Here is a 23371-nt window from a genome sequence, read left to right on the forward strand (position 1 = left end):
CCGAGAGTCTATGTCACCAACACAGTGAACGATGTGGTAGCGAATATCTCGTCAATCGAAATATCAGGATTGCGGAGCTTGCATTTCGATCCCCGGCTAGGTTTCTCTGATCTTTATGGCGATCCTCGTCAAGATATCCAAGAAAAACTTGGATATCTTGGCTTGCTGATCGTAAACCACCGCTCTGACAGGAGACAACAGCAAGCCTGTTCATATCTTTTGAGGCTACTACCATAAATTGCAAGGTACCATCACTTATAATCGACTTTTTCACTGGTTATTTGAAACACATTTCTGATCTAGCTCATTTCACAGAGGTCATAAGTGAGGCCGACATACAGGGTAACATCTATGCCGTGTTGTCAGTGTTAGTTTGACATCTTCACGCTTCCGTACAAACGTATAAGTCCATAGTGTAGCTTATCTTTGTGAAACCTGCCTCTTGAATGTACCTGATAAAAGCATTGTATTGATGCTGCGCTTATTGTTTGGCAGAATGTTCACTGCCCTTATCTTGCATTGTAGCGTCATAGTATCAAGCATGAGGCTAGAAAAACGTCTTCACTGCCGCAAAACACGGTCCAAAACATATCAGGAAGTACCATTGTCAGATAAGATGCTTTTGTATATTGATAGTATTTTGGACAACTTTGACAAATCATGGCATTCGGTCCCCTGGTGGTATCGCGCCTATGCTTGACAATCACTATTCTCTCATAACCACCTACTCCTAGGACTCCTTAGTCACCCAAGTAAAAGTAGTGCTGCCCATTAAACTCAGCACAATCAACACTAATGCTGTTACTCTGCGAGCCAACGTCCCAAGTCTGACAATCCGAAGAGCAATCATCGGTAGGACAAGCTCCCATCTTGGCAGGCGTTCTGCTGTCGGTGCCGGTCACGAGGGCTTGGAATGCCATGAAGCATCTGCCATCGGGGCAGATATCTGAAAGGTCTGCGCAGATGTTGTTGCCCTTGACCCAACTGAGAGGCTGCGACTTTTCGCCAGCTGTGAATTGGGGGCAGCCATCGTCTTTGACCTTAATTTGGCCGCCGTATTGAGCTGAAGTGAAGCCGAGGAAGAGAAGGGCTGATGCGACGATGGATTTCATGATGGAGTTACTTAAGTTGATTATCTGAGATTGCAGGAATCCGTAATACCGGTTGAAGTTCTTGGTTCTGGATGAAACTCGGGAATTCTTATAAAAGATTTAGGAAGAGGTTTAGATAAGGTAAATTTAAGTAGTTAATGTTTCCTACTTTATACAATTATCTCCTGTGTCGTGTTGCTTTATTTCAGCTCAAGTCGTTGATCTGTATTATGCTGTGCCCATATAATGGAAGCAACTCGTCAGCGTCAGATTTTAGTTCATCATGGGTTTTATATCACACCGCGAAAGGAACGGTAGTGCTCAAAACAGCGGATCTGAAGGAAGGATAGTGGATATCATCCCCCATAAAAGGATGCAGAAGGAATGTTTGATCGGCGTACTCAGACTCTCGGCATGAAATATCTCGTCAGATCTTGAGTTTCTGTATCAATCACCCCATGTCCGAGTCCCGTTTTGAGGCTGAGCTGTTCAGGCCATCATCGATTGTCAGTCTTCACAAGTCTGGTAAATATGAAAGTCTTTCGATGTCTGCGACCTCTAAAACCTCGATGTAAGTAATGAATAAATAATTTAAGAGAACCAATGAGGCTGGAAGCCTTTTATTTACAGGCATTCTCTCATGAACACCATGTTGAGACCATGACCTGGACCCATACGCTACTGTGGCAATAGATTTTCTTTATTATTGAAGGTCTAGGTACTTAGCTTTTGCTAGCAGACCACCAGCCATCGAACTCCGCTACAGCAGGTTCCAACCTGTTCATCTTCCGTAGTATAGTGGTCAGTATGCAAGCTTGTCACGCTTGAGACCCGGGTTCAATTCCCGGCGGGAGAGTCGCCTCATGATCTAATCATGCTTTCTTTTTTTTCGTTTTTTCCCATTTTTTTGATTTTTTTTTACTGCGGATCACTTCTCCTCTCCGTATTGATGATAAATGCCTCAACGGATATCGCTTAGAAGAGCGCGTTTTATATACAAAGTATAGTTAGGGGAATTATAAGTCAGAGACCAAGTTTATAATATAAGTTAAGAAATATTTTATAATAAAATATCTTTAAAAATAAGTTATTATAAAGTAAAGTTTTAATAAATAGGTATAATAAATACTAAGAAAGATTTAATTCAGAAAGTCTTTAATAAAGGATATCCCTAGTATGGAAAGAAAGTTCTGGTAATAGCACTACTGGGAACTCCTCCCTGCTCGGCGCCGAATACCTTGAAGTCCTCTCTGTTGAAATAAATGGTGACATTGCCGGCCAAGAGCTGACCATCGACCAAGCTGAACACATTTGCATTACCATAAATTTTGGATGGGGATGTGATGAATCCTGATTTGGCCATAATCACGAGGAGAGAGGTTACGAATATTTAGCATGCCAAGAGTCACAAAAGGGCCAAATGGAAGGCCGGCAGCACAGGTATATGTCAATCCACAAAATATTCAACATGCTAATTAGGCTAGCCAGCGTTCAAAATGATGATCAGAGGAAGAATAGACACTTGAGCGTCATCCAGCTCTGCTGATACCAAGACCGGGAATGTTCCCAATTTGGAAAGTCCACAGGTGGAATAACACAATTTGAAAGGTGAGATCTCCGTGAGCTCTGAATGGACAACGCTTATGACCGGACTCTTCAAGGGCGCTCCCGACCACCAAATTGATTCAGGCTCCCTTGCAGTCATTTGAAAAGCGGTATTTAAGGAAACTTCTTGTTTTGATTCTTAGTGAATGACTAAATCAGCTTTATTGGATCTAGAAAATCAACGACTAGCGATAAATTGAAGGAAGGGATGAAGATATTTGATCTAAGCTATGTTTACGTGCTTATGTCACGACTGACCAAAACAACACTCAAAATAGGTATTCAGAGATGCTTATAGTTTCATTATCGAACACGATAAGACAGAAATAATTTAACAGATACCAATGGCTGATCAAATTTGATTAACAAGTTTGATATGAAGCAAGGGATAGTCGTGGTCTCAGACACCTGGGCCCAACGACGATCTCGATTGGAGGCCGGGTCTCTTGATTGGCTTCAAGACTGATATGTCTTAAGCCGACATGTCATCCAGCATGTAGCCACCAATCTCCATATCGAACGACAGTTTCGGGAAGTCGTGTCTGGGTTTATTGCGCGAGTTGATCACTAAAATGCCGCAGCTAGGGGAACGTTGACAGCCTCATCCATACATGTAGACCCAGGATAATCCGCTAGCGCTGTCAAGAAAATTCCAAGTCCCATTACCGTTATACTTGATGTCCTCGATGTTTTATTTGGAGACCTTCCTATGCATAGTTGTGACTGGGCCTTCAGCGTCACCAAGATTGTCTCCATTTGCATAGTGGATAATGATCAGACTTATTATTGAACAGAGAAGAGATTGTATATAAGATTGACAATATATGTCTTCAGGTTGCGACAATCAATCGTGCAACAACAATAATATTAGGAAGGATGAAGCGACAGGCGGTTTCCGTATCGCGATAAGACTCCTTCAAGCTACACCGTGAAAGATTTCCTAATCGGGTATGAAGATAGGTCACTTCTCGTATCAATTGTCGTTTTCCAACTAACGTCAAGTCGTTAGAAAGCGGGGTTCATGATGCGCATCTTCCCCTTTCAACTGTCGCGTGCAGATCAGCATGATAAGGCAATCCTCAATTGAACTAATGGCTTTTCAACGGTCATTGGTATCAAACGCTGAATCTTGAGACTCTTCGTGGAAACTTGGTCCGAAATGCGGAATATTCGCCTCGATTCTTTGCCGTCGGATCGTGAGGTTGCTTCTCAGAGTGAGTGAGGTCGATGTCTGCTTAGAACTATTTACTCATTTCCAGATTGCAAAACATGTGTGAGAAGGCGAATAAAATGCGACCGAAGTGTTCCTTCGTGTCAGAAATGTTGTAGTCGAGGACTCGAATGTCCAGGCTACGGCCTTCGTTTGAGATGGGGTCAGGGAGTGGCGAGCAGAGGCAAATTGATCGGGAAATCAGTCCCGTTACGACCTCAGATCAAGCATGGTGTACCACGCACACACAAACAATCAAGGACCCTTCGCATGAAGAAGCATACCGATGACGAAAACTCTCCCCGTTGCCAACCTCAAATAGCCACTGAAAATTCTTTGGCTGTATTGCACACAAAGCAGAATGTCGAGCTTGTCGATCGTCACGTCCGACAAGCAGCTCATGCAGTCCTCTTTCAACATTTCAACCACGAAGTCGCATCAAAGCTTGCGTGGCTGGATGGGCCCAAGAACCCATGGCGAACTCTCGTACTTCCTCTTGCGCAACGCTCATCCTGCTTGCGGCTATCAACGCTGGGTTTGGCAGCAGCACATATGTCTGTCGTGTCTCCCCAAGATAAGTCAGCGCTTGTTCAGATTCACCGAAATCTTCGAGATGCGACTCTATGTCACCTAAACCGGCAAATGGAATCCGAGCTGAAGCGCGGAGTAGCGCGGTGCGATAAGATTACCGAAGCCTCGGTTCTCATCGAGATTATCCTCACCATGATTTCTTTATGCTATGCAGAAATGTTCATACCGAACTCGACGAGATGGAGACTCCACCTCAGCGGTGTCCGCACAGGATTCGATAGATATGACCTCGCAAATCCACACGAAAAGGTAATTTCTCAGTTCTTCATCGAAGAACTTGACTACCTGGAGGCTTTCGGGAGTATATCGACATTCAGCTCAGCTTTGAGACGCCATAGGCCCATCTCACAGCACGCGACCTCTGATGACTACTTCAAAGAATTTACCGAAGCGCTTTATGAGATTACGGTTACCGAGAGAGCCCGAGATAACGCTATTAGGACAGGGAAGATACTTGCTGGCACGGATATGACTGTGTGGCAAGACAAGCTCACGAGGTCTTATGACTCCGTTTGCGCCCGCATTGACTCTACCCCATCACAAGATGTCTCTCTCCAGATAGGCCTTAAGTCTGTTCTCAAAGCTCAATACTACGCTTGCCTGGTGTACAGCTACCAAGCTCTTGCTTCAGAGGCGGGAAGGTCAGTAGCTACTCCTCCGCTACTTGATTGTCTCTACAACGAAATCATCTTCATGACATCCTGGCCAACAGAATCTGTTTCACACAACATCTCATTCCCGCTGTTCATACTTGGAACAGCTAGTCAGTTATACACCGAGAAGCAAGTCATGATTGAGAGGCTTTTCACCGAAAACATAGCCGCGACAGGATTCTCCTGTAATTCAGCAGTATTGCAATTTTTGAGAGACTTCTGGAACGCAACAGCAGCTGGGTCGACTCAAAACTGGATACAGTATGCGAGAGACAACGAGGAGCGGATAAGCCCATTTATTGTGTTCTGATCATAGCAGGATTGCTTTACATGAGCACTGTCTCTTCGTCCTCCACTCCAAACAACACCTTCATTGGGTCTTGGTAGTTCATGAATCCCAACGATGGCTTACAAACGCCATAGCCAAGCAATCTTTGCGCTTGCGGTGTGAGCTGCCTCGCTCGCTCCAATGGTACCATGAGGAACTGGTTCTCCGCAGGGCGAAGAGTCGGCTTGCAGAGGAAGATACCTACTGTCTCGCGATACTCGTTTCTAAAAAGTCATTTAGTATGGGCACGATTTTCGAAATTTGCCTTCCGCTTACTGGGTGATGTTCTGTCCGCCAGCATGGTAGAGGTTGCCTAGAAAAATGAAAGCGTCGCCGGGTTCAAGTTCTGCGGGCACAGCTTCCTCGTCATATGGTCGTCGCTCACTATCCCAGAGATGCGATCCCGGAATGCCGATCGTGGCACCGTTTTCTCTGGTGGTTCTGGTGAGAGCCGTCACGCAGCCAATCATGACTGGGAGCTCTTTGTCGTGGGGATGGTAGTCACTGCATTCAGTCAGCGAATAGTTCCAGACCAATGCATTATGCAAGATTATTCCATCACTCGTTCCAGACCGTGGCAAAGGGGTATACTCACTCATCATCTCGATGCAGAACCTGCTGTTTGCCACCAGGATTAACCCGAAACGCCACAGTGGACGAAACAATAGGCTTTCCGCTCACAGTAATCCTCTTCTCCCGCTCCCAATACGTTAGCGACGAAGAGCAAAGCTCATTCGCAACATCGATGTAGAGGGGGTTACAGGCAAGTTCAACACACGCATCAGAAACATTAAATAAACCAGTTGCTCGCTGGGTTGTGACAGGGAAGAATCCAGATAAGTCTGGAATATCAGAGTCAAAATGGGGTTTGAGATCTGCCCTGATCTGTTCTGCTAGCTGGCGAGATATAAGGTTCTCGACAATCACGCCGCCGTCACGTTTGATGGCTGCGACGAGGTTCTGTGGCGTCGTGGATGGTTCCGCTGCGTCCAGACGCACAAAAGATGGTTTAGTGGTAGCTGTGCTCAGTGAGGCCATTTTGAAGCAGTTATAAGATCGATGGTTGTTATTGAGGCTCCTGTGAAGTCTTTATCATTATTTATAGACGTTATCTTGACTTCCTTCGTCTTGATATGACTCTATCGTTACAATGAAGCTGCATTCAATGGTTCTCACTAGCTCGTCACTAATCCAAGATAGGTTGGTCGGCAGAGAAAAGTCCACGCCACTTTCACATCGACCCAAGGCCTGGGGACTCACATGAGCACGCTATCCCGGGCTAGGCTGGTCGGGAGAGAAACGGCAACGCGGTGCATTCCGGGGAAGGCTTAACCTGGCTGCCCGGGAGAGAAACGAGGCGCTTGCGTGGAATGATGGCAGCTGTAAACGATAGCAGGCTAGTTCATCATTGGTGGTTGCTGTCCTGACGTTATCTTCCCCGCATTCGAGACCAGGATCTAGATTGCAGTCTTGGGTCAAGTTGCTTTGTGTATTCGCTTTGGGAAATTGGTTAATTATAGACCTTCCTGTTCTCAGTTCTACCATCCAGCTCTCCCTTTAAAGCATTGTTCCCAAATTGGTTCCTATTTTGCATCTTGGCATTGTTCCTATATTCTCCAGTCCATGATCGCGCCACATTCTCAAGAAAGATATCATCTACCTCCGAACTCCACTGGATATGGATCCCCCTAAAGAAGACATCAAGGCTGAGCCAATCTGCTACGATGGATCCGTTCTCGAGGGCAGCCAGTCTCAGTATGACACTGACGATGCGTATCTCAAGTCCCTCGGAAAGTCGGCTGAGTTGCATCGCGTCTACAACTTCTGGACATGTGAGTCTTCTTCAGCAGTTCCTTGGTTTTCAATACTGACAGCAGTACAGTATGCGCATACCAGGTCATGATCAGTGCGACATGGACGTGCGTCGTCGTTTTCTACGGTGTGATCTTTGACGTCGGTGGACCAGCCTCGCTTCTCTACGGATCCATCATCGTCGCAATCGGCCAAACCCTACTCATGGCCTCACTCGCTGAATACTGTGGCATCTGGCCTACTGCAGGTGGTCAGCAGTTCTACGTCCAGAAACTCGCTACCGAAAAGTACCGACCGTTCCTCTCATACTTCGTCGGTTGGTGTCTGCTTCTAGCCGAGACTGCCACTGGCTCTTCTTGTGCCTTGAATACCGCCAACATCATTGGTACCATGGTGTCCATATTTCACCCAAATATTGACTGGAAGGTATTGAGACTCCCCCCTTGATGTGATGCCATGCGCTGACTCTCTAAGCCTTACCAAACCTTTTTGATATATCTTGGATTGCTGGTTATCCCATTCCTGATGAACTTGAAGCCCAGCGCACTCCCTTTCTACAGCACCGTCGGCGCCGTTTTTACAATCCTTGGCTTCTTTGGCTGGGCTATCACTCTCCTTGCCACAGCCCCAAAAGCCAGTGCGAAATTCGTATTTACTCAGTTTATCAACAATTCGGGATACACGAATAACGGATGGGTGTTCATACTCAGTTTTTACAGCCCTCTGTATGGCCTTTATGGTACGGATAGCATGATGCATTTGGTTGAGGAGATGAAGAATGCCTCTCAAGACGCACCAGTAAGTATCTTTGCGTAGTCAAGGTTTGACTTACTGACACTACACAGAGAGCCATGGTTTGGTCTATGGTCCTTTCTGGCGTTGCTACTATCGTCACTGATCTCATCCTACTGTTCTGCTGCGGCAATTATGCTGAGTATGTAACAGCCTTGTAAGTTCTCCTTAACCTTATTGTTATGACTCAAGCTTATGGCTAGGTCACCATACGTCACTTGGTTCTCGGACGTCGCGGGCAATGAGTATGCCGGGATCTATGTCGCAATAGTGTTTGGTGTCGTAAACGTAAGTCAACTCGCCTCATTTTGTAGTCATCATGACTAAAGTCCCATGCTCCAGCTTCTTGTTTGCACTGGCATCCTGTCTTCATGTTCCCGTCTTGGCTGGCGCATGGCGGAGGACAAGGCATTCCCATGGTCTCATCGCCTACAGAAGATCGATCATAAGCTACAGATTCCCTTGAACTTTATCTTTGCCATCATGGTGGTTGAAGTCATCATTGGCCTCATTTCTTTAGGCAGTGAATTGGCCTACAACGCCATCGTCAGTGGTGCTGGTGTTTGTTTCGCCCTTGCCTACGCGATACCAGTTACGGTGGTTAGTACAGTTCATTCACGTAATCATTTGGCTGCTGACTCTTCCAACAGGCTCTTGTCCGAGGTCGCTCAATTCTCCCCCCTCGCCCTCACTTTGATCTTGGCAGATGGGGATATTTTGTGAACTACATTTCTGTTGCCTGGGCCTTACTGACTATTGTCATCTATGTGTCAGTTCTACCTCATAAAAGTGTCCATTAAGATATCATTGCTGATTCCTTACTAGCATGCCGCTGTATCTTCCAGTCACAGGTGAAAACATTGGGAACATGAACTGGGCCGCACTCATTGTTGGGGCAACGTTCCTATTTTCTGGTGTTTGGTGGGTGTTCGGTGCAAGATTCAGATACCTGAAGGAAACCTCCTTTGATACGGAGCCGATCCCTGCGGCGGGAGAGCAGTCCAGTAGTTCTTGACGCCACTAGATCTTTGCTGGAGTAGCTAGAATAAAAGTAGAAAGTAAACATTAAACATTTTGTTACAAATTGTAAATCTGTATCTTACCACCACACAGAACCATACCCTTCCATGTAGTCATTACGTTACCAAGATAGAAACACACAGCCATATAATCTGACAACCGTCCCTGCCATGTAGGCGTCAAACTCCAATTTCCCTGAAGCCTCGATCGCTCATATTTGAAGTCCGTTAACATCCTCTCCATTCCACAAACTGTCTTATGCTTCCAGCCCATCACTCGTCTCGATGAACTGATTCGAAACGGAGACGTCGACAATCAAGTTCATCTTTGACTACCATCACTCGTTTGCACGATAACCCATGGGAAATACATGCCTCCTGGGATGACCCAAGTTCTAGCAGGTGGCGTACTGGCTGCGACAACACATCTCCCAAACAATACCATATATCCACTGTCCCATGGTCGTAAAAATAAAAAAGCCGTCTCCGAGACTCATCAGCTCCGAAACCCGTGACCAACCAGGCGACAGTATCGACATCGAAATTCTCGTCCTCCACACAATACAAGCTGGCGCTCATGTTTGCGAATCGTTGGAGAGAAAGAGAGAGGGCGCTGACCGGTTCTGCGGAAGGTGCTCGGCGTCGGCGGGGTGTGACGGGATTGACCCAGCGGCCATACTCAAGCTGATCGTCTCGGTGTTGGGCAAGTCTCCAGTCTTCGGCGGTAGGGGAAAGGTTCTGTCTAATGGGGGAGGGAGCGTCGCGAACGTTGTTCTCCCAATTCGATGGGGCTGGCTCTCGCAGTTGAGGGCTTTGTGAAAGGTGGGCATCATGTACGGGGATGGCTGGCGGTGAAGACTCCCTCGGGCAGTTTCCACCATCCTGTTCAACAGGCCCTTGATCGTTGCTGGGAGGCTCTGGCGGACCTGTACCATAGATCTGGTTGCTGAGGCTCTAGTGACCGTTCCCATGGATTCTGTGGTTTGGGTTCGCTAGCAGCTTCAGGAAGTTGATCAACCCAATTTTCATCTACCATTTCCGACTTCACCTGAGGCTCAGGGTTTCTGAGAATGTCCTCAGTGGAGAATAGTGATGTCAGCCATACAGCTTTCTTATTCTTCCTCCATCCTTTGGGTCCGTGGGGACCAAGTCGCTCAAGTATGTGAATCTGAAGTTCCTTCGTTTTGTTCTTCCATCGGTCTAGATAACGACCCATAGGCGCTCCCCCAACATATCGCCATGGGAAGATCGGGAACGGGGAAATGCTTTTGACTAGCAACAAAAGTTAGCAAGCAAATCACACAAGTTGTGGTTGAGAACCTACACCAGATGGCCCAGACCCAAAAGTCTACAATGTAATCATAGAAACGGCCACGCGGATGCAAGTTGAACTCTTTCACAAACTATGTGTTGATTATCTTTTTGCATTCCTTGTGGAGGTCTTTCAATTCGTTTGAATGGGTTTCTTCGCGCATCCATCTGAGAAACTCAAACATATAAACACGCCTGCGCTTCGGAACTGCATTGGCAGCAACCAAAGGTTGCGAGAATAAGCCAGTGTTGCCCGGGCTCCCCGATGCGCAGAGCCTGTGTGGCTGTTGAAGAAGCGGGGGCATGCTGGGCGACGAGAATAGTGAGGCGAGAAAATGAGTTGACAGCGACTAGGGGATCCAGGTTGGTTGAAGCAATTCTGATTGTATTTGAAGCAAGGATTGATAAGTGATATGGTTTTGTAGGACGGAAGCGAAGGCAAACCAAACAAATGCTGAACCACAGCGGTATCGGCGGGTCACGTGCTCGGTGCCGTTATAGGAGTTCGCATGCGAGTTGGCAGCTGTCGGTCACTGTCAAGGCAAACATCTTTAAGACGATATTAATCTCGGCAGTGCCAAGCTGAAACACTGCAGTGCATACTCCTCTGCATTGGCTTGTGACCCTAACGCTCCTAGAAAAGGTCAGTGTCATCCATCAAAAGGAAACCAAAGTGATCGTCAAGATGCTAGATATAAATAGTTGAACAAGAGGCTGCGGCGGCTGGCTGTCTTCAGTGTGTTGGGAGAACAAATCCTCCGACATGTAGCCCATACGACAGAGTAGGGTGTCAATATTGATTCTTAGCACGGGTAGGAGTGATATAGGAACAGATAGATTTCTTCCATCTCGATTCTTATCATCCACAAGCTAAGAGCCTTTTGACTGTATCGATATGACAGCCAACATTGAATACAGATCCGTGGTGCAAATTTATGACGGATATGGCGGAATAGCCATAACCAAGTGGAAATATAGATATCCAACACAGCATAGATTTCGAGAAAGGCTGTCTAGACTGTCTAATGCCCCTATTCGTCCCAGATAGTGGCGACAACATCTCCTGTAAGCTTCACCTGCGCCAACTTGCCGCCCTCCTGTTCCGTAATGATCTTGCCGCTCTTGACATCGCGCTTCCAAATGACAACGGTCTGGTTGACCTGATGACCAACCGCAATCTTGTCACCGGCCTTGTTGAATGAGAACTGGCGGGGAAGATATCCGCCAGATGGGACAGCCTGGATAGGCTTCAGAGTGCCATTCTCATTGATCCGAAAGACTGTGAGGGTGTCGGAAGGACCAGATCCTCGCTGGGGAGAGTTGGCGAAAGACTTCTCGCGGTTGGTGACGATCACGAAGCGCTGGTCAGGCTGGTTGAAAGTCAGTAGGATTCACACGGAAAATATGTAGTGACTTACGCTCATGGCAATTTCGCTGATGGGAGCCGTGTTTGGAGGAAAGCTAGCGTTCAGCGATGGAATTTCAAAGACCTTTGTGAAGGAGAGACCAGTGCGGGTATACTTGACGCTGTAAGAGTACACCTTCTGGTCAAGTTCACCGTTGAAGAAGAAGAAAGTCGCGCCATTCGCCATAATTCTGAAGAATCCATGGCGGGGTCCAGAACCACGAGGAGCGCTCAAGCTGCCCACCTCAGCAATGGGAGTGAGAGTGTTCTTGTCGTAAGTAAAGACGCGGCAGACATCACCACCAAGATCGGGTGTAATGACATACTTTCCAGTAGGGTCAAGAATGACATGGTGAAGATGGCTTGCTTCCTGGCGGTCTGCAATTGGGCCAGTCTGGCTAATTTTCGTGGTAAGCTCTTGAAGTGGCGCGGTGCCGACAATTGTGCCTTTGTCGCCGAGACCATAAAGCGATGCTACACCTGGAGTGCTGCGGCATGTGAGTAACTTCAATTCTAAGGATTATTAACAACCTACTATGAAGCACTGAAATAACCACGTTTTCCGCTTGCACCAGTAACGATCCCGCCTGCAACAGCGCCTCCCGTGATGGACTTGACGCGAGAAACGCGCTTCAAAACACCCTTTTCTCCAATGGTGAACGAGTTCAATGAACCAGGCGGTTGGAAGTTGAGACCGCGATCCAGACAATAAAGCACGTTGCTAGGCTTGTCAAGGGTGAGCCAACTGGGTCCGGGAGAACAGTCGGTCGTTTTCGAGGTGACGGAGAGGTCGAAGCCTTTCGCGGATTCGGTGAGGCTCAGAGTGCTCAGATTGCCGCCGTAGTCCGCTACGAAAAGGTTGACGGCTTGGCTAGGCATTGCCAAAACGGCAGAGCCTAGAAGCACACTGAGTAGTTTACCATGCATTTTGATGAACAGGACACGAGGTGAAGAGAGCAAGGAACAAAATTCATCACCTTTGAGCAAGGCACGGCATAAAGTTATATTATCCTCGGAGGATAGTCCTCCGAGTACTACAGAAGTTAAAGATCCACGGATATCCAGGGTATATTTGAGTTCGGTTGTCGGGCAGATTCCCCGCGATGGAGAGATGTATATCCTCCAATGATGAGGTCACTGCTTGGTATCCTGGCACGCTTGTCTTTAATTAACCTCAATTATGCCACGACCCTTGTATTAAACCTTTACGAAACTTGAAACGATGCTAGGAGTTAAGATGGTAGGTTTTCCGTGGTGATCCTTTTTCCGTTCCCCGCTTTTCCGTGAGGACTCTAGCCTAAGAAGGGTTCTAGAAAGTCAATTCAGCGGAGCGAATTGTTCCTTGCACAGGTGATGAAGAGTGTCGCGAATGAACGGTATCCGTTAAACAGCTATAATAAAATTGAGGCAAGATAAAGCAAAAAGAATGATCACGCTGGGGATCGAACCCAGAATCTTCTGATTCGTAGTCAGACGCCTTGCCATTGGGCCACGCGACCTTGTCTTTGCTGACTAATACTCAAGCAGCTCATAACCGCGTCCACAAACCGGACTTCGGATCACATCGTCAATTTATGAGCCATATTGACATTGTATCTTCAATTAAAGAATTCTTGGAAAGCTGCGCTTATCTGAATATCATTTTTCGGTGTTGAAATAAAGCAAGGTCTCTCTAAGTTAAGATGCACTATCATTTCCAGCGTGTTGGTAACCATGACTTACATTCAATTCCCAGTGCTCAGTCAACTTCCTTTATGACGATGCTCTACAATCACGCTCTTGGCATGGTGTTACATTCAAACTCGATACGCAATTAAACAGATGAACTTATTCAGCATGACTAAATACTTTCCTTGAAAACCTGCGACTTCGTTTATCTCCAGAATTAACAGCTTTGTTCTTCACGTCGCGGTGCTGCAGCTACCCTATAACTCACGGGTACGATTTTGGCGACCAACGACGACATAGCAAACTCCGTTGACCAATCGAGCCAATGACGTATCCGATACGACCCGGGGACGAACTGCCGATAATTGTGTCCGGCTGGCGGAAATCCTCAATTTCCGAGATGTGGAGTATCTTCCGACCTCTCAAAACCCGGGTCCCGAACTCCGGATCACACCGTCCCCACAAAGACGACGTATTGAAACGCGGGGTTTAGAAATGATAAATTGCTTGAGGCGGAACTGAATTGGAGGCTAGAACTCATTATACAATTATTTGTCATTTATTCCCATATTCATACTCATTATGGCGGCTCCTGTTAATCTGAAAGATCTCACTATTGATAACATTACCGAGAATGTTCACGCCATCAACTCTCAGTGCAGTAATCTGCGCCTGAAGTATATCCTTGAACGAGTTGTCACACATTTGCATGACTTGGCGAGAGAAACAAGACTCACTACAGACGAATGGATGACAGCTATCCAATTCCTGACACAAGTTGGTCAGATCTGCACCGATGTCCGACAGGAGTTTATTTTACTATCCGATGTCCTGGGCCTTTCACTTTTGGTTGACTCAATTGACCACCCGAAGCCGAAGGGCAGCACTGAAGGCACAGTTTTGGGACCTTTCCATACACATGAGGCCGAGCATGTAAAAGAGGGAAGTCTGATCTCCCAAGATACAGATGGCGAACCTCTTCTTGTTCTATGTACCCTCAAGGATGTCAATGGTTCACCAATTCCTGGAGCCAAGATTGACGTCTGGGAGACTGATTCTAAGGGGTTCTACGATGTTCAGCACGCTGACCGGACTGGCCCGGATGGAAGAGCTGTGCTGACGAGTGACGATAATGGAGACTTTTGGTTCAAGGCTATTGTACCTGTGCCATATCCTATTCCTCATGACGGACCCGTCGGAAAGTTGCTTAAAGTACTGGGCCGACATTGCTACCGACCCAGTCATATGCACTTCATGTTCAAAAAAGACGGATACGATCCTCTGATCACGTAAGTCTGCCCTTCTCTGGCACCTCGATTATATTTAACAAATGCCCTTGTAGCGCACTCTACCTCAAGGACGATCCTTACGAAACTACTGATGCTGTGTTTGGTGTCAAGGACTCGTTGATCGTTAACATCAAGAAGGTTGAAGATGAAGAAATGGCGAAGAATTATGGTGTCAAAATCGGTTCCGCCTTGATGACATATGACTTTGTTCTCGTCTCGGATGAAGCGGCTGCGAAACTTAGGAGGGAGAAGGCTGAGGAGGCAATGGCGAAATTGGGACGGAATTTCAGATTCATTGATGATCTACCTGTTCCGGATGTCGATTAGAGAATTGTGTAGGCATAGTGGACAGTTCACCTGATAGTGGCCGCGAGATGCGCTATAGCTAGAGGAATGATGATACAATTACATAATGGACTGTTCATTTTAATTACAACAAATATACACATCCGGTTTTAATGCCTGCTCGATCTTTATTCGACTCAGGGCATCATTGACATAGTATCAACATCCAATGCTTCACCATACAACCCATCTAAAGACGGCATCTCAAACCCCAATCCGAGAGCATCCTGATCCGCCGCCATGAAATCTTGCAGCAAGTTCGGATCAATGATCGAAGCCAATAACGCATGATCCTGTCCCGAGACAGCACTCGAAAACTGATCTGTAATACTGTTCAAGTCACCCTGTGTACCATCGAAGAACGGTGGTTCAGTATCACCATCCGGCCTGCTCTGTTGCCGCTGTACGCACGCTCGCGCTACCTCTAGTCCTTCCTGAATCAGACTCGCACTTCTTCGAGCAACAGTAGCCTCCTCCATTGATTGCAAAATATCATGCGCTTTGACAGCATCGGCGAGGAGGTCCTCTGATGGAACAGCTGTAGGTCCAAGCATAATGATATACAGAACGATCATCCCGGCATACAGAGTATATGTGGAGTTGTACCACCAAGTGCGGAAGTAGTGCCGATTTGCATAAGCGTCATACATGACGCAAATCGTCTTACGTGCTGCATCCAAACATAACTCAGCATGAGTAGACATGTTAGCTTCTGCCGTGAGCATAGGTTGTTCGAGAAAAGGGCGATGGAGAACGATTCTTGCGTTGAGGTATCTGAGATGAAGTACAAGCTTCTGTTTAGCTGCCCATTCTTGTTCACGGAATGATACGGCTGTGAAGTCCAAATAAGTAGGTAGCTTAGCTTTCCAGTCGTCAAGCAGGCGATCGAGTTCCTTCGCAACAGCGGACTTCTGCAGCAAGGTCAGACCCTTCGAGTCATAGTATAGTTCCTTCGAGATGCGCCGTAGGACAGCAGCGAAATGAACCATCTCATTGATCATGGCTGCACTGCAATTTTCCAGATCAGGCTGGTTCGATATCGCAATATCTTGCCCTCTGATATGAGGCAGATCGATCTGGTAATTCCTAGGCTTGCCAAGACTATCGCGACGACCTGCACTGCAGCTCATGTCAATCTCGTGAGAGTAAATGCACCACCACGCTTTTCGTGCTGCTTTGCGGTCCTCAATCGAGTTGGATGGAGTTTCTCTTGCGATACCGATGGCTAGTGCTGTGCGGACGGCATGGCCGCAGTACATGTAGCAAGCGTGAGGTTTGAGGGAGTTCTGACAGTACAAAGACTTTACTGGGTCAGCTTCCCGGTTCCACTAAGACTGAGGGCCACATACCATGAGGAGAAGTGTCTGGGCGCTCTCTAAAGAGCAAACCTCAAAGACATCTCCGAGCAACATCCTGGACTTCCGGAAGTACTTCTTCGAGAGTTCTTGGCTTAATCGAGAAGGATTAAAGTCTTGTCCTTGGGCCGGAAGCTTCATGCAGACATTGAGGTCGCGCTCAAAGTCCTGAGTGATACAAGAGCCAGCAACGATCGAACCGACAGCCACGACTATATGGTACAGGGCAAAGAAATGACGTTGGGTCTTGTTACTTTCCATTGAGGTTTGAGAGCTCCAGACGAGTTCCTCGCATTGCTTGGCGAAAGTAATAGGATCAAGCATAGGGTGAAGATGGTGAAGGTTGTTGAAGAACTGCCTGATGTATTCGCGCTCTAGTCTTTGCTTCGATGATGATAGCGAGTTGTCTGTGGATGGTCTGTTTTGGCTGGTAGCCGCGGGAGGGTCATGATGAATCGAGTCCTCAAGTCCCGCGGTTCCCTGTCTCGTCTCAAGAGACGAACGCGCTTGGATCTCATCTTGGGCCCCTGCTCGCGTTGGGGGAGTCTTTGGTCTCGAAGGAGGTTCCAAGACTTCTCGGTCAGAAAGGAGATTGACAATGGAAATTGGCGACCGTGTAACGAGGCCCTGCCTCGAAACATTCCCGTCATGAGCGTTGGCAGAAAGGAAGCCGGCATTGCCGCTTGAGTTTGGGTGACCGGGCGGTAGATTTTTCTGAGCATACACGAAGAATTGATTGAGGAGCACAAAGTTGGACGATGTACCGTAGAACTCTGTGCCGTGAGTATGCTGATTGATGTCACCGACAACATCACCATCGTCTATACGAGCCAGCCGTCAGTCCCAAGCATCCAGGGCAAGAATCATGACTATACCTATACGACCCGTTGAATGAGCCTGTTCCAGCGGTTCGCTCCGTCGCGCCGCCTCATCATAATAAGTTCGCGAAGAAGATAACGGTGACGGCGGCGTATTGCGCTGCACATCGTTCAGCACCGAAACAGTACTCGCCCTCCCATTCTTCCTCCTCAACCCATAGACACAATCCCACTCATGTCTCACACAATTAGCACAAGGCTGCTGCTGATCGCATTTCGCCTTCTTCGCGCGACATCTCTGGCACGCATGCGACGCCCGCGGTAGATTTCGTCGACTTGGTAAAGACCCGGAACTTGTCATTGTTTGTGAGAGTGAGAATTTCCGGACTTCCGCCCTCATAAGAAGGAATTGGTGGAAAAGGTACCCCGCCCCGGCAGTTGCGCTAAGAACTGCCGAGAAATCAAAGTTCCGGGCTTGGGCGGAAGATCGGAGATACTGCCGGAATTGGTGGGTTCCGGGAAAAGCGGTGCATCGTGCCCTACGTACGAGCTGATAAACATGAGTTGAAAGACGCTGAACGATTGGAAAGTGTCATTTTCATTTCTCATTGAACTTACAGCTTGGATATTCGTGATGCCTGTCTTTCAAGAAACCTCCAACGCGGCGCGAGACCAGAGAATCCTCCCTTCGCGCGCTCTACCGTTACCCCGACTCTCTCAGCAGCCAGACTTGTGCAATGTCTCCGAGGAGCATAAGGAAGTCGTCGTCATTGGTGTAAGTCACAGCTCTCATTGATAGAATTATCTATACTCACAAGCAAGTTATAGGCTGGACCGGCAGGTCTGTTTCTAACCTTGCTGCTCGCAAGATATGGCATCACAGAAGCCTCACTTCTCTGTCTGGACTCCAAGCCGGGTACGCTGAAAGCCGGTCAGGCAGATGGACTCCAACCCAGAACTCTTGAGGTATTCCAAAGTTTGGGAATAGCAAGTGAGATCATCAGTGAGGGATGTCATATGGAAGAGGTTGCATTTTGGAACCCCGTGCAATCGAACGCAAACACCAACGGCAATGGTTCTCATGATACAGGAATTGAACGGACCAGTTTCGCACCCGATGTCAACGTCCCTGCTCGTTTCCCGTTTGAGGTTACCATTCACCAAGGCCGAATTGAGCGAATTCTGGAAGAGAACCTTCATCTCTATGCAGGCAAGAGTGCCATCAGAAGATCGCATCGTTTCCTGGAGTACACAGTCGACGAAACCAACCCTGAATTCCCCATCATGGTTAAATACGAACAAGATCTTAAAGATGGATCAACTCAACAAGGCACCGTTCGAACAAAGTATCTCATCGGTGCAGACGGCGCACGCTCGAAAGTCCGAAAATGTATGGGTCTCGAGCTCGAGGGTGAAACAACAGATCATATCTGGGGTGTATGCGATTTCGTCGCCGACACCGACTTTCCCGATATTCGCAAACGCTCAGCAGTTCACTCAGACGCTGGTTCTGTCATGGTCATTCCCAGAGAACAGATTGCAACGGGCGAGTATCTCACTCGTCTTTACGTTCAGGTTGCTGAAGAGGTCGACACCAGTGGTGATACTGGGACAGACAAAAAATCTGCTGATAAGAAGCGACGTGGTGCGGTTACGTTGGAATACATCTTCGAGCAAGCGCGGCAGGTTTTTGCGCCGTATGAGATTAAGATCAAGGACGGGACGGAGCCAGATTGGTGGGCGGCTTATCAGATTGGACAGCGTATGGCTTCCAGATTTTCTGCTAAGACGTCTGATGGAGTGGAAAGGGTGTTCATTGTTGGAGATGGTAAGCTGATTCAGAATATTTTCACTGGTAGAATGCTAACTTTATGCAGCCTGCCATACTCACAGCCCTAAAGCCGGTCAGGGCATGAACGTCTCGATGATGGACTCTTACAACCTCGCCTGGAAGCTCGCCCACAGGATCCATGGCCTTACTCCCGCAAGTCCCTCTGGAATAGACTCTATCCTCGAAACATTTTCCCAAGAGCGCGTTGATGTAGCTCGCCAGCTCATTGAGTTCGACGCCCAGTTCTCGCACATGTTCTCCGGTCGCATTGGATCAGCAGATGCCGAGACCTCGGGTCTCACCCATGAAGAGTTTCTTCGAGTCTTCAGTGAGGGCAGCGGTTTCACTAGTGGTTGTGGACTTCAGTACAAGGAGAGTAGATTGATCAAGGAGTTGGATGCGAAGAGTAACTTGTTCCGGGGAGATCCACTTCTGGGCGCGTTGACACCAGGACGACGACTGCTTGATGTTGAGGTGAAGCGCTATGCTGATGCTACTGCTCGTCATCTGCAAGATGGTATGTTCTCATAAGATTGAAATCACTATGTTGGACGCTGAGGGACTGACTTATTTCACAGAAATGCCACCGACTGGCCGTTACTACATCCTCGTCTTCACAAGCAACGACCTGCTCGACCAATCCGGCACTTCGCAGTCAGCTTTACAGTCATCCGTCGATATTCTACAAAAGTTCCCGAAAGGCACCGTAACCCCAATTGTGATGCATCCACTCACTTCAAGATTCGAGTGGACTGATCTGCCAGCGGGAGTAAAGACATTTGCTGAGATGCGGACTTATGGAGTATCAAAGAAGGAGGACGTCTACCAAGTGTTGGGTGTATCAAAGGATGATGGTGTCGTTGCAGTGGTGAGACCTGATGGATATGTTGGTATGATGGCGCCTCTGTCTAAGACGAGAGATGTAGAAGATTATCTGCGAGGTTGCTTAGTTACTATTTGAGCTATATACTACTTCGTAAGAACGTTAAACGAAAATTACAAATTCCATCTGCGCAGCTAATCAATTGCGGAAAGGAGGGTCAGCATCAATGGCAGCTTCTGCTGACAATTGACTGAATACTGAAGGACGAAGGATCCGTCAGCTTACCCTCGGAGACATTTCAAGCTGTACAATGGAAAGAACTATCCGGCAGAGGATAAGTATCCGGGTGCATAAAACTGAGTTTGTTAACAGCTCCTCAATTCGCCTTGTGCTCTCAGCCTCAGACCTTTACGATATTGATCCGTTGCCTCGCTTGCTGTCTCACTAGTCGTTGCACCACAATGGCCTCTGCTCAAAACATCATCAAATGCGCCGTACTTTCTACGAGCCGCAAGATATCTTACAGTATCGCACAAAAATCACAAAATGGCCCTTGGATTGTCCTCTCAAACAGCTTCGGCGCTGACACCACTCTGTATCAGCCCATCGCTCAGCGCCTCGCCTCATTAGGCTACCGAGTCCTGAGTTACGACCATCCGGGTCATGGTCAAAGTAGTCCTGTCAAAGATGTCGATAACGTCGAGATGGAAGAACTGATCAACGACATCGACGAACTCCTTCGAGTCTTGGACATCGACAGCATCCGCGCCTGGGTCGGCGTCTCACTTGGCGCAGCCAGCGGCGTCTACCTAGCCTGCCGTCACCCAAAATTGATCCAAAACCTTGCATACTGCGCATGCCCTCCTGCATCTTTTGGCGCCCTTGATATAATGCCGCTTGATTACTTCGACAAGATGCGCGCTCAGGCTGAAGCAGATGGGACTACTGCGACTGTTATTCGGCAAATGCACTACGGCTGGGCGAGCAAAGAGTGGCTTGATGAACATCTAGACCAGGATGAACGACTTAAACTTGCTAGTTCAACTCTGAGTCTCGATGGCTTGCGTGCGATGATGACGTTGCAGAAGAATAAGCGCTTTGACATGCGGCCGCTCGTACCTCAGCTTTTGGAAAGCTGTGAGAAGATAATGTTTGTTAAAGGAGGCCATGATGCGCACCTCAACCCTTTAGTGGATATGATGAGAGATTTGGTTGTCAAGGCTGCGCAGGAGAAGGGTATCGGGAGTGATTTCAAGCTTGTCACCGTGCCGGACTCGGGGCACGTAATGTACTTAGAGAACGAGAGCTATTTTGTTGATGCTATCAAGGAGTTCATTTCCTAGTCAGCTCTGGGCTAGCTTTAATTTATATTCAGTACGACTTTATGGGGATGAATACTTTGAGTTCCTCACGGTTGGCAGTGACGGCATCGATGGCGCTAGTTTGCACCCTTCATGTCAAGCTGCACCCTAACTGTAAGAATGCGCCCTATGAATGAATTCCTCAACATTTGATGATGTGCATGACTTGGCACTGTTTGTTAGGGAATATTATATATAGCTGATCTTACTACTACTTTATGTCTGGTTGGTACTGATATTCTCTAATTAACCTCCAATCTTCTATCATTTCATTACCCTCACCGTCATCATGGGAAGCATTCATCAACCTCACTCAGACACCTACCCAGATCCAAATGGCTTCTACGGCCAATTCGGTGGTAACTTCTACCCACCCGAAGCTCACCAAGCACTCGAAGAACTGGCCACCAAGTACCAAGAACTCCGCCACTCACCCTCGTTCAACCAAACGCTCAACAAAGTCCGCATCGGTCTGCAAGGCCGCCCAACGCCAATCCACCATCTCGAGAACATCTCCCGAGAAGTCGGCGGTGCTCAAATCTTCGTCAAGCGCGAAGACCTAAACCATACAGGCGCGCACAAGATCAATCACTGCGTTGGTTTCGCACTTCTCGCCAAAGCAATGGGAAAGACTAAGCTCATCGCTGAGACGGGGGCAGGTCAACACGGTGTTGCACTCGCGACTGCAGCGGCGTATTTTGGTCTTGAGTGTGAGGTTCATATGGGCGGTGTTGATACCGAGAAGCAAAAGTCTAATGTTGGTCGAATGCAAATCCTTGGAGCAAGAGTTGTTGCTGCTACAGCGGGACAGTCTGCGTTGAAAGAAGCAAGTGACTCGGCTTTCAATGCGTATGTTGAACAGCGAGAGCATGCGCTGTATGCAATTGGTTCGGCGATTGGGCCCCATCCATTCCCATTGATTGTGAGAGACTTTCAGTCCGTGATCGGCAAAGAAGCTCGAGAGCAATTCCTCGCCATGAGTGATGGTACTCTGCCTGAGCATGTTGTCGCATGTGTCGCTGGTGGATCCAATGCGATGGGAATGTACTCTGCTTTCATTGATGATACAGAAGTGAAGTTGCATGCGGTGGAACCATTGGGACGATCCGAGAAACTTGGCGAGCATGCAGCGACATTATCATACGGTAGACCAGGTACATTGCATGGCGCAAAGACGCTGGTTCTCCAACAAGATGAAGGCAAGCCTGCTCCCGTTTCATCCGTAGCCTCCGGGCTAGTCTATCCTGGTATTGGACCTGAGGTGGCAATGCTTCACGACGCTGGGCGTATATCAGTCACAACAGTTGGTAACGACGAGGTCATCAGCACATTCTTCCGCATAGCAAAGAGCGAGGGTATCATCATTGCCCTAGAGAGTGCACATGCAATCGCATTTGCTATTCGTTTGGCAGCGCAACGACCTTCACCAGAGCGGATTCTGGTCAATCTATCGGGGCGAGGAGATAAAGATGTAGATTATGTTCTCGAGCATCATGGAACTGGTTGAAATAATCGATGAATTGGGCGTTGGTAGGGTAGTAGATATTGTTTCTGAGCCGACGAAGCATCAGCACTAGCTTGGGTGAGATGGCCGAGTTGGTTATGGCGCCAGGTTAAGGTTAACCTTAACACCAATTTCCTGGTGGAGCAATCCTCCTGGGTTCGAGTCCCAGTCTCATCAAACATTTCATTTTTGGCCTCTCAATAGCTACAATCAGCTGTACACTCTTGCGCCTGTCTTTTTGCGTAGCTTGGGCTCTATAAATTTGGGCGTTGTGGTTCTATCTTTTCATTTGGGGAGCTGATCCTGCCGAAGTCATCCCGGTGCAAGATTCCGGTTCTTGTGAGTTGGGCAGATTTTGAGGTACCTCTACGAACGGGTTTCGCTGGACGTCGCTACCACCAAGTCTCCTAGAATTCAATCAGGGCCGCCGCTTTGTTTGCACTCTAGTAAGGGTCTAGTATTCCAAGCACCAGTCTTTCAAGTCGTTCGAGAAGTCGATAACAAGGCAGACAATTAGGCCAACCTACCCTCTCCCCGATACTACTCAAAACGGGAATAGT

The 23371-nt window shown here is 47.8% G+C and overlaps 12 protein-coding genes and 3 non-coding genes across 15 annotated transcripts; 8 read left to right on the forward strand and 7 right to left on the reverse strand.

The window, feature by feature from the left end:
* Positions 1-740: 740 nt before the first annotated feature.
* Positions 741-1112, reverse strand: FOXG_13491 (uncharacterized protein; the record flags this gene model as incomplete). Its single annotated transcript, XM_018393472.1, has 1 exon — positions 741-1112. One exon carries the CDS (start codon positions 1110-1112, stop codon positions 741-743), a length of 372 nt encoding a protein of 123 aa, XP_018252747.1.
* A 763-nt stretch (positions 1113-1875) lies between these two features.
* Positions 1876-1947, forward strand: FOXG_21184. Its single transcript has one exon. It is a non-coding gene; the product is annotated as a tRNA-Asp (tRNA).
* Positions 1948-2262: 315 nt separating this feature from the next.
* FOXG_21185 (uncharacterized protein) lies at positions 2263-2454 on the reverse strand (the record flags this gene model as incomplete). The annotated part of the gene is made up of 1 exon (XM_018401509.1): positions 2263-2454. The coding sequence occupies one exon, from the start codon at positions 2452-2454 to the stop codon at positions 2263-2265; it is 192 nt and encodes a 63-aa protein (XP_018252748.1).
* A 1501-nt stretch (positions 2455-3955) lies between these two features.
* On the forward strand, positions 3956-5261 carry FOXG_21186 (uncharacterized protein; the record flags this gene model as incomplete). Its single annotated transcript, XM_018401510.1, has 2 exons — positions 3956-5138; positions 5210-5261. Exons 1-2 carry the CDS (start codon positions 4177-4179, stop codon positions 5259-5261), a joined length of 1014 nt encoding a protein of 337 aa, XP_018252749.1. The 5' UTR covers positions 3956-4176.
* On the reverse strand, positions 5247-6516 carry FOXG_13492 (uncharacterized protein; the record flags this gene model as incomplete). The annotated part of the gene is made up of 3 exons (XM_018393473.1): positions 5247-5702; positions 5755-5982; positions 6074-6516. 3 exons carry the CDS (start codon positions 6514-6516, stop codon positions 5477-5479), a joined length of 897 nt encoding a protein of 298 aa, XP_018252750.1. The 3' UTR covers positions 5247-5476.
* A 500-nt stretch (positions 6517-7016) lies between these two features.
* FOXG_13493 (uncharacterized protein) lies at positions 7017-9097 on the forward strand (the record flags this gene model as incomplete). The annotated part of the gene is made up of 8 exons (XM_018393474.1): positions 7017-7310; positions 7361-7716; positions 7765-8088; positions 8136-8239; positions 8286-8370; positions 8425-8682; positions 8733-8851; positions 8908-9097. Exons 1-8 carry the CDS (start codon positions 7157-7159, stop codon positions 9095-9097), a joined length of 1590 nt encoding a protein of 529 aa, XP_018252751.1. The 5' UTR covers positions 7017-7156.
* Positions 9098-9374: 277 nt separating this feature from the next.
* On the reverse strand, positions 9375-10317 carry FOXG_21187 (uncharacterized protein; the record flags this gene model as incomplete). Its single annotated transcript, XM_018401511.1, has 2 exons — positions 9375-10055; positions 10135-10317. 2 exons carry the CDS (start codon positions 10315-10317, stop codon positions 9375-9377), a joined length of 864 nt encoding a protein of 287 aa, XP_018252752.1.
* A 1021-nt stretch (positions 10318-11338) lies between these two features.
* On the reverse strand, positions 11339-12853 carry FOXG_13494 (uncharacterized protein). Its single transcript, XM_018393475.1, has 3 exons — positions 12353-12853; positions 11831-12305; positions 11339-11782 (listed from the first exon to the last, which is right to left on the reverse strand). Exons 1-3 carry the CDS (start codon positions 12742-12744, stop codon positions 11444-11446), a joined length of 1206 nt encoding a protein of 401 aa, XP_018252753.1. The 5' UTR covers positions 12745-12853; the 3' UTR covers positions 11339-11443.
* A 391-nt stretch (positions 12854-13244) lies between these two features.
* On the reverse strand, positions 13245-13316 carry FOXG_21188. The gene has a single exon. It is a non-coding gene; the product is annotated as a tRNA-Arg (tRNA).
* A 644-nt stretch (positions 13317-13960) lies between these two features.
* On the forward strand, positions 13961-16410 carry FOXG_13495 (uncharacterized protein). Its single transcript, XM_018393476.1, has 2 exons — positions 13961-14774; positions 14828-16410. Exons 1-2 carry the CDS (start codon positions 14068-14070, stop codon positions 15099-15101), a joined length of 981 nt encoding a protein of 326 aa, XP_018252754.1. The 5' UTR covers positions 13961-14067; the 3' UTR covers positions 15102-16410.
* Positions 15166-17682, reverse strand: FOXG_13496 (uncharacterized protein). Its single transcript, XM_018393477.1, has 3 exons — positions 17350-17682; positions 16469-17295; positions 15166-16420 (listed from the first exon to the last, which is right to left on the reverse strand). The coding sequence occupies exons 1-3, from the start codon at positions 17651-17653 to the stop codon at positions 15257-15259; spliced, it is 2295 nt and encodes a 764-aa protein (XP_018252755.1). The 5' UTR covers positions 17654-17682; the 3' UTR covers positions 15166-15256.
* Positions 17683-17800: 118 nt separating this feature from the next.
* FOXG_13497 (uncharacterized protein) lies at positions 17801-20131 on the forward strand. Its single transcript, XM_018393478.1, has 4 exons — positions 17801-18067; positions 18121-19120; positions 19170-19640; positions 19702-20131. Exons 1-4 carry the CDS (start codon positions 17927-17929, stop codon positions 20082-20084), a joined length of 1995 nt encoding a protein of 664 aa, XP_018252756.1. The 5' UTR covers positions 17801-17926; the 3' UTR covers positions 20085-20131.
* Positions 20132-20407: 276 nt separating this feature from the next.
* FOXG_13498 (uncharacterized protein) lies at positions 20408-21289 on the forward strand (the record flags this gene model as incomplete). Its single annotated transcript, XM_018393479.1, has 1 exon — positions 20408-21289. The coding sequence occupies one exon, from the start codon at positions 20408-20410 to the stop codon at positions 21287-21289; it is 882 nt and encodes a 293-aa protein (XP_018252757.1).
* Positions 21290-21596: 307 nt separating this feature from the next.
* On the forward strand, positions 21597-22814 carry FOXG_13499 (tryptophan synthase, beta subunit; the record flags this gene model as incomplete). Its single annotated transcript, XM_018393480.1, has 1 exon — positions 21597-22814. The coding sequence occupies one exon, from the start codon at positions 21597-21599 to the stop codon at positions 22812-22814; it is 1218 nt and encodes a 405-aa protein (XP_018252758.1).
* A 74-nt stretch (positions 22815-22888) lies between these two features.
* Positions 22889-22988, forward strand: FOXG_21189. Its single transcript has one exon. It is a non-coding gene; the product is annotated as a tRNA-Leu (tRNA).
* The last annotated feature ends 383 nt before the right edge of the window (positions 22989-23371 follow it).

The sequence above is a fragment of the Fusarium oxysporum genome, chromosome 12 (genome assembly GCF_000149955.1).
Source record: "Fusarium oxysporum f. sp. lycopersici 4287 chromosome 12, whole genome shotgun sequence".
NCBI classification, from domain to species: domain Eukaryota; kingdom Fungi; phylum Ascomycota; class Sordariomycetes; order Hypocreales; family Nectriaceae; genus Fusarium; species Fusarium oxysporum.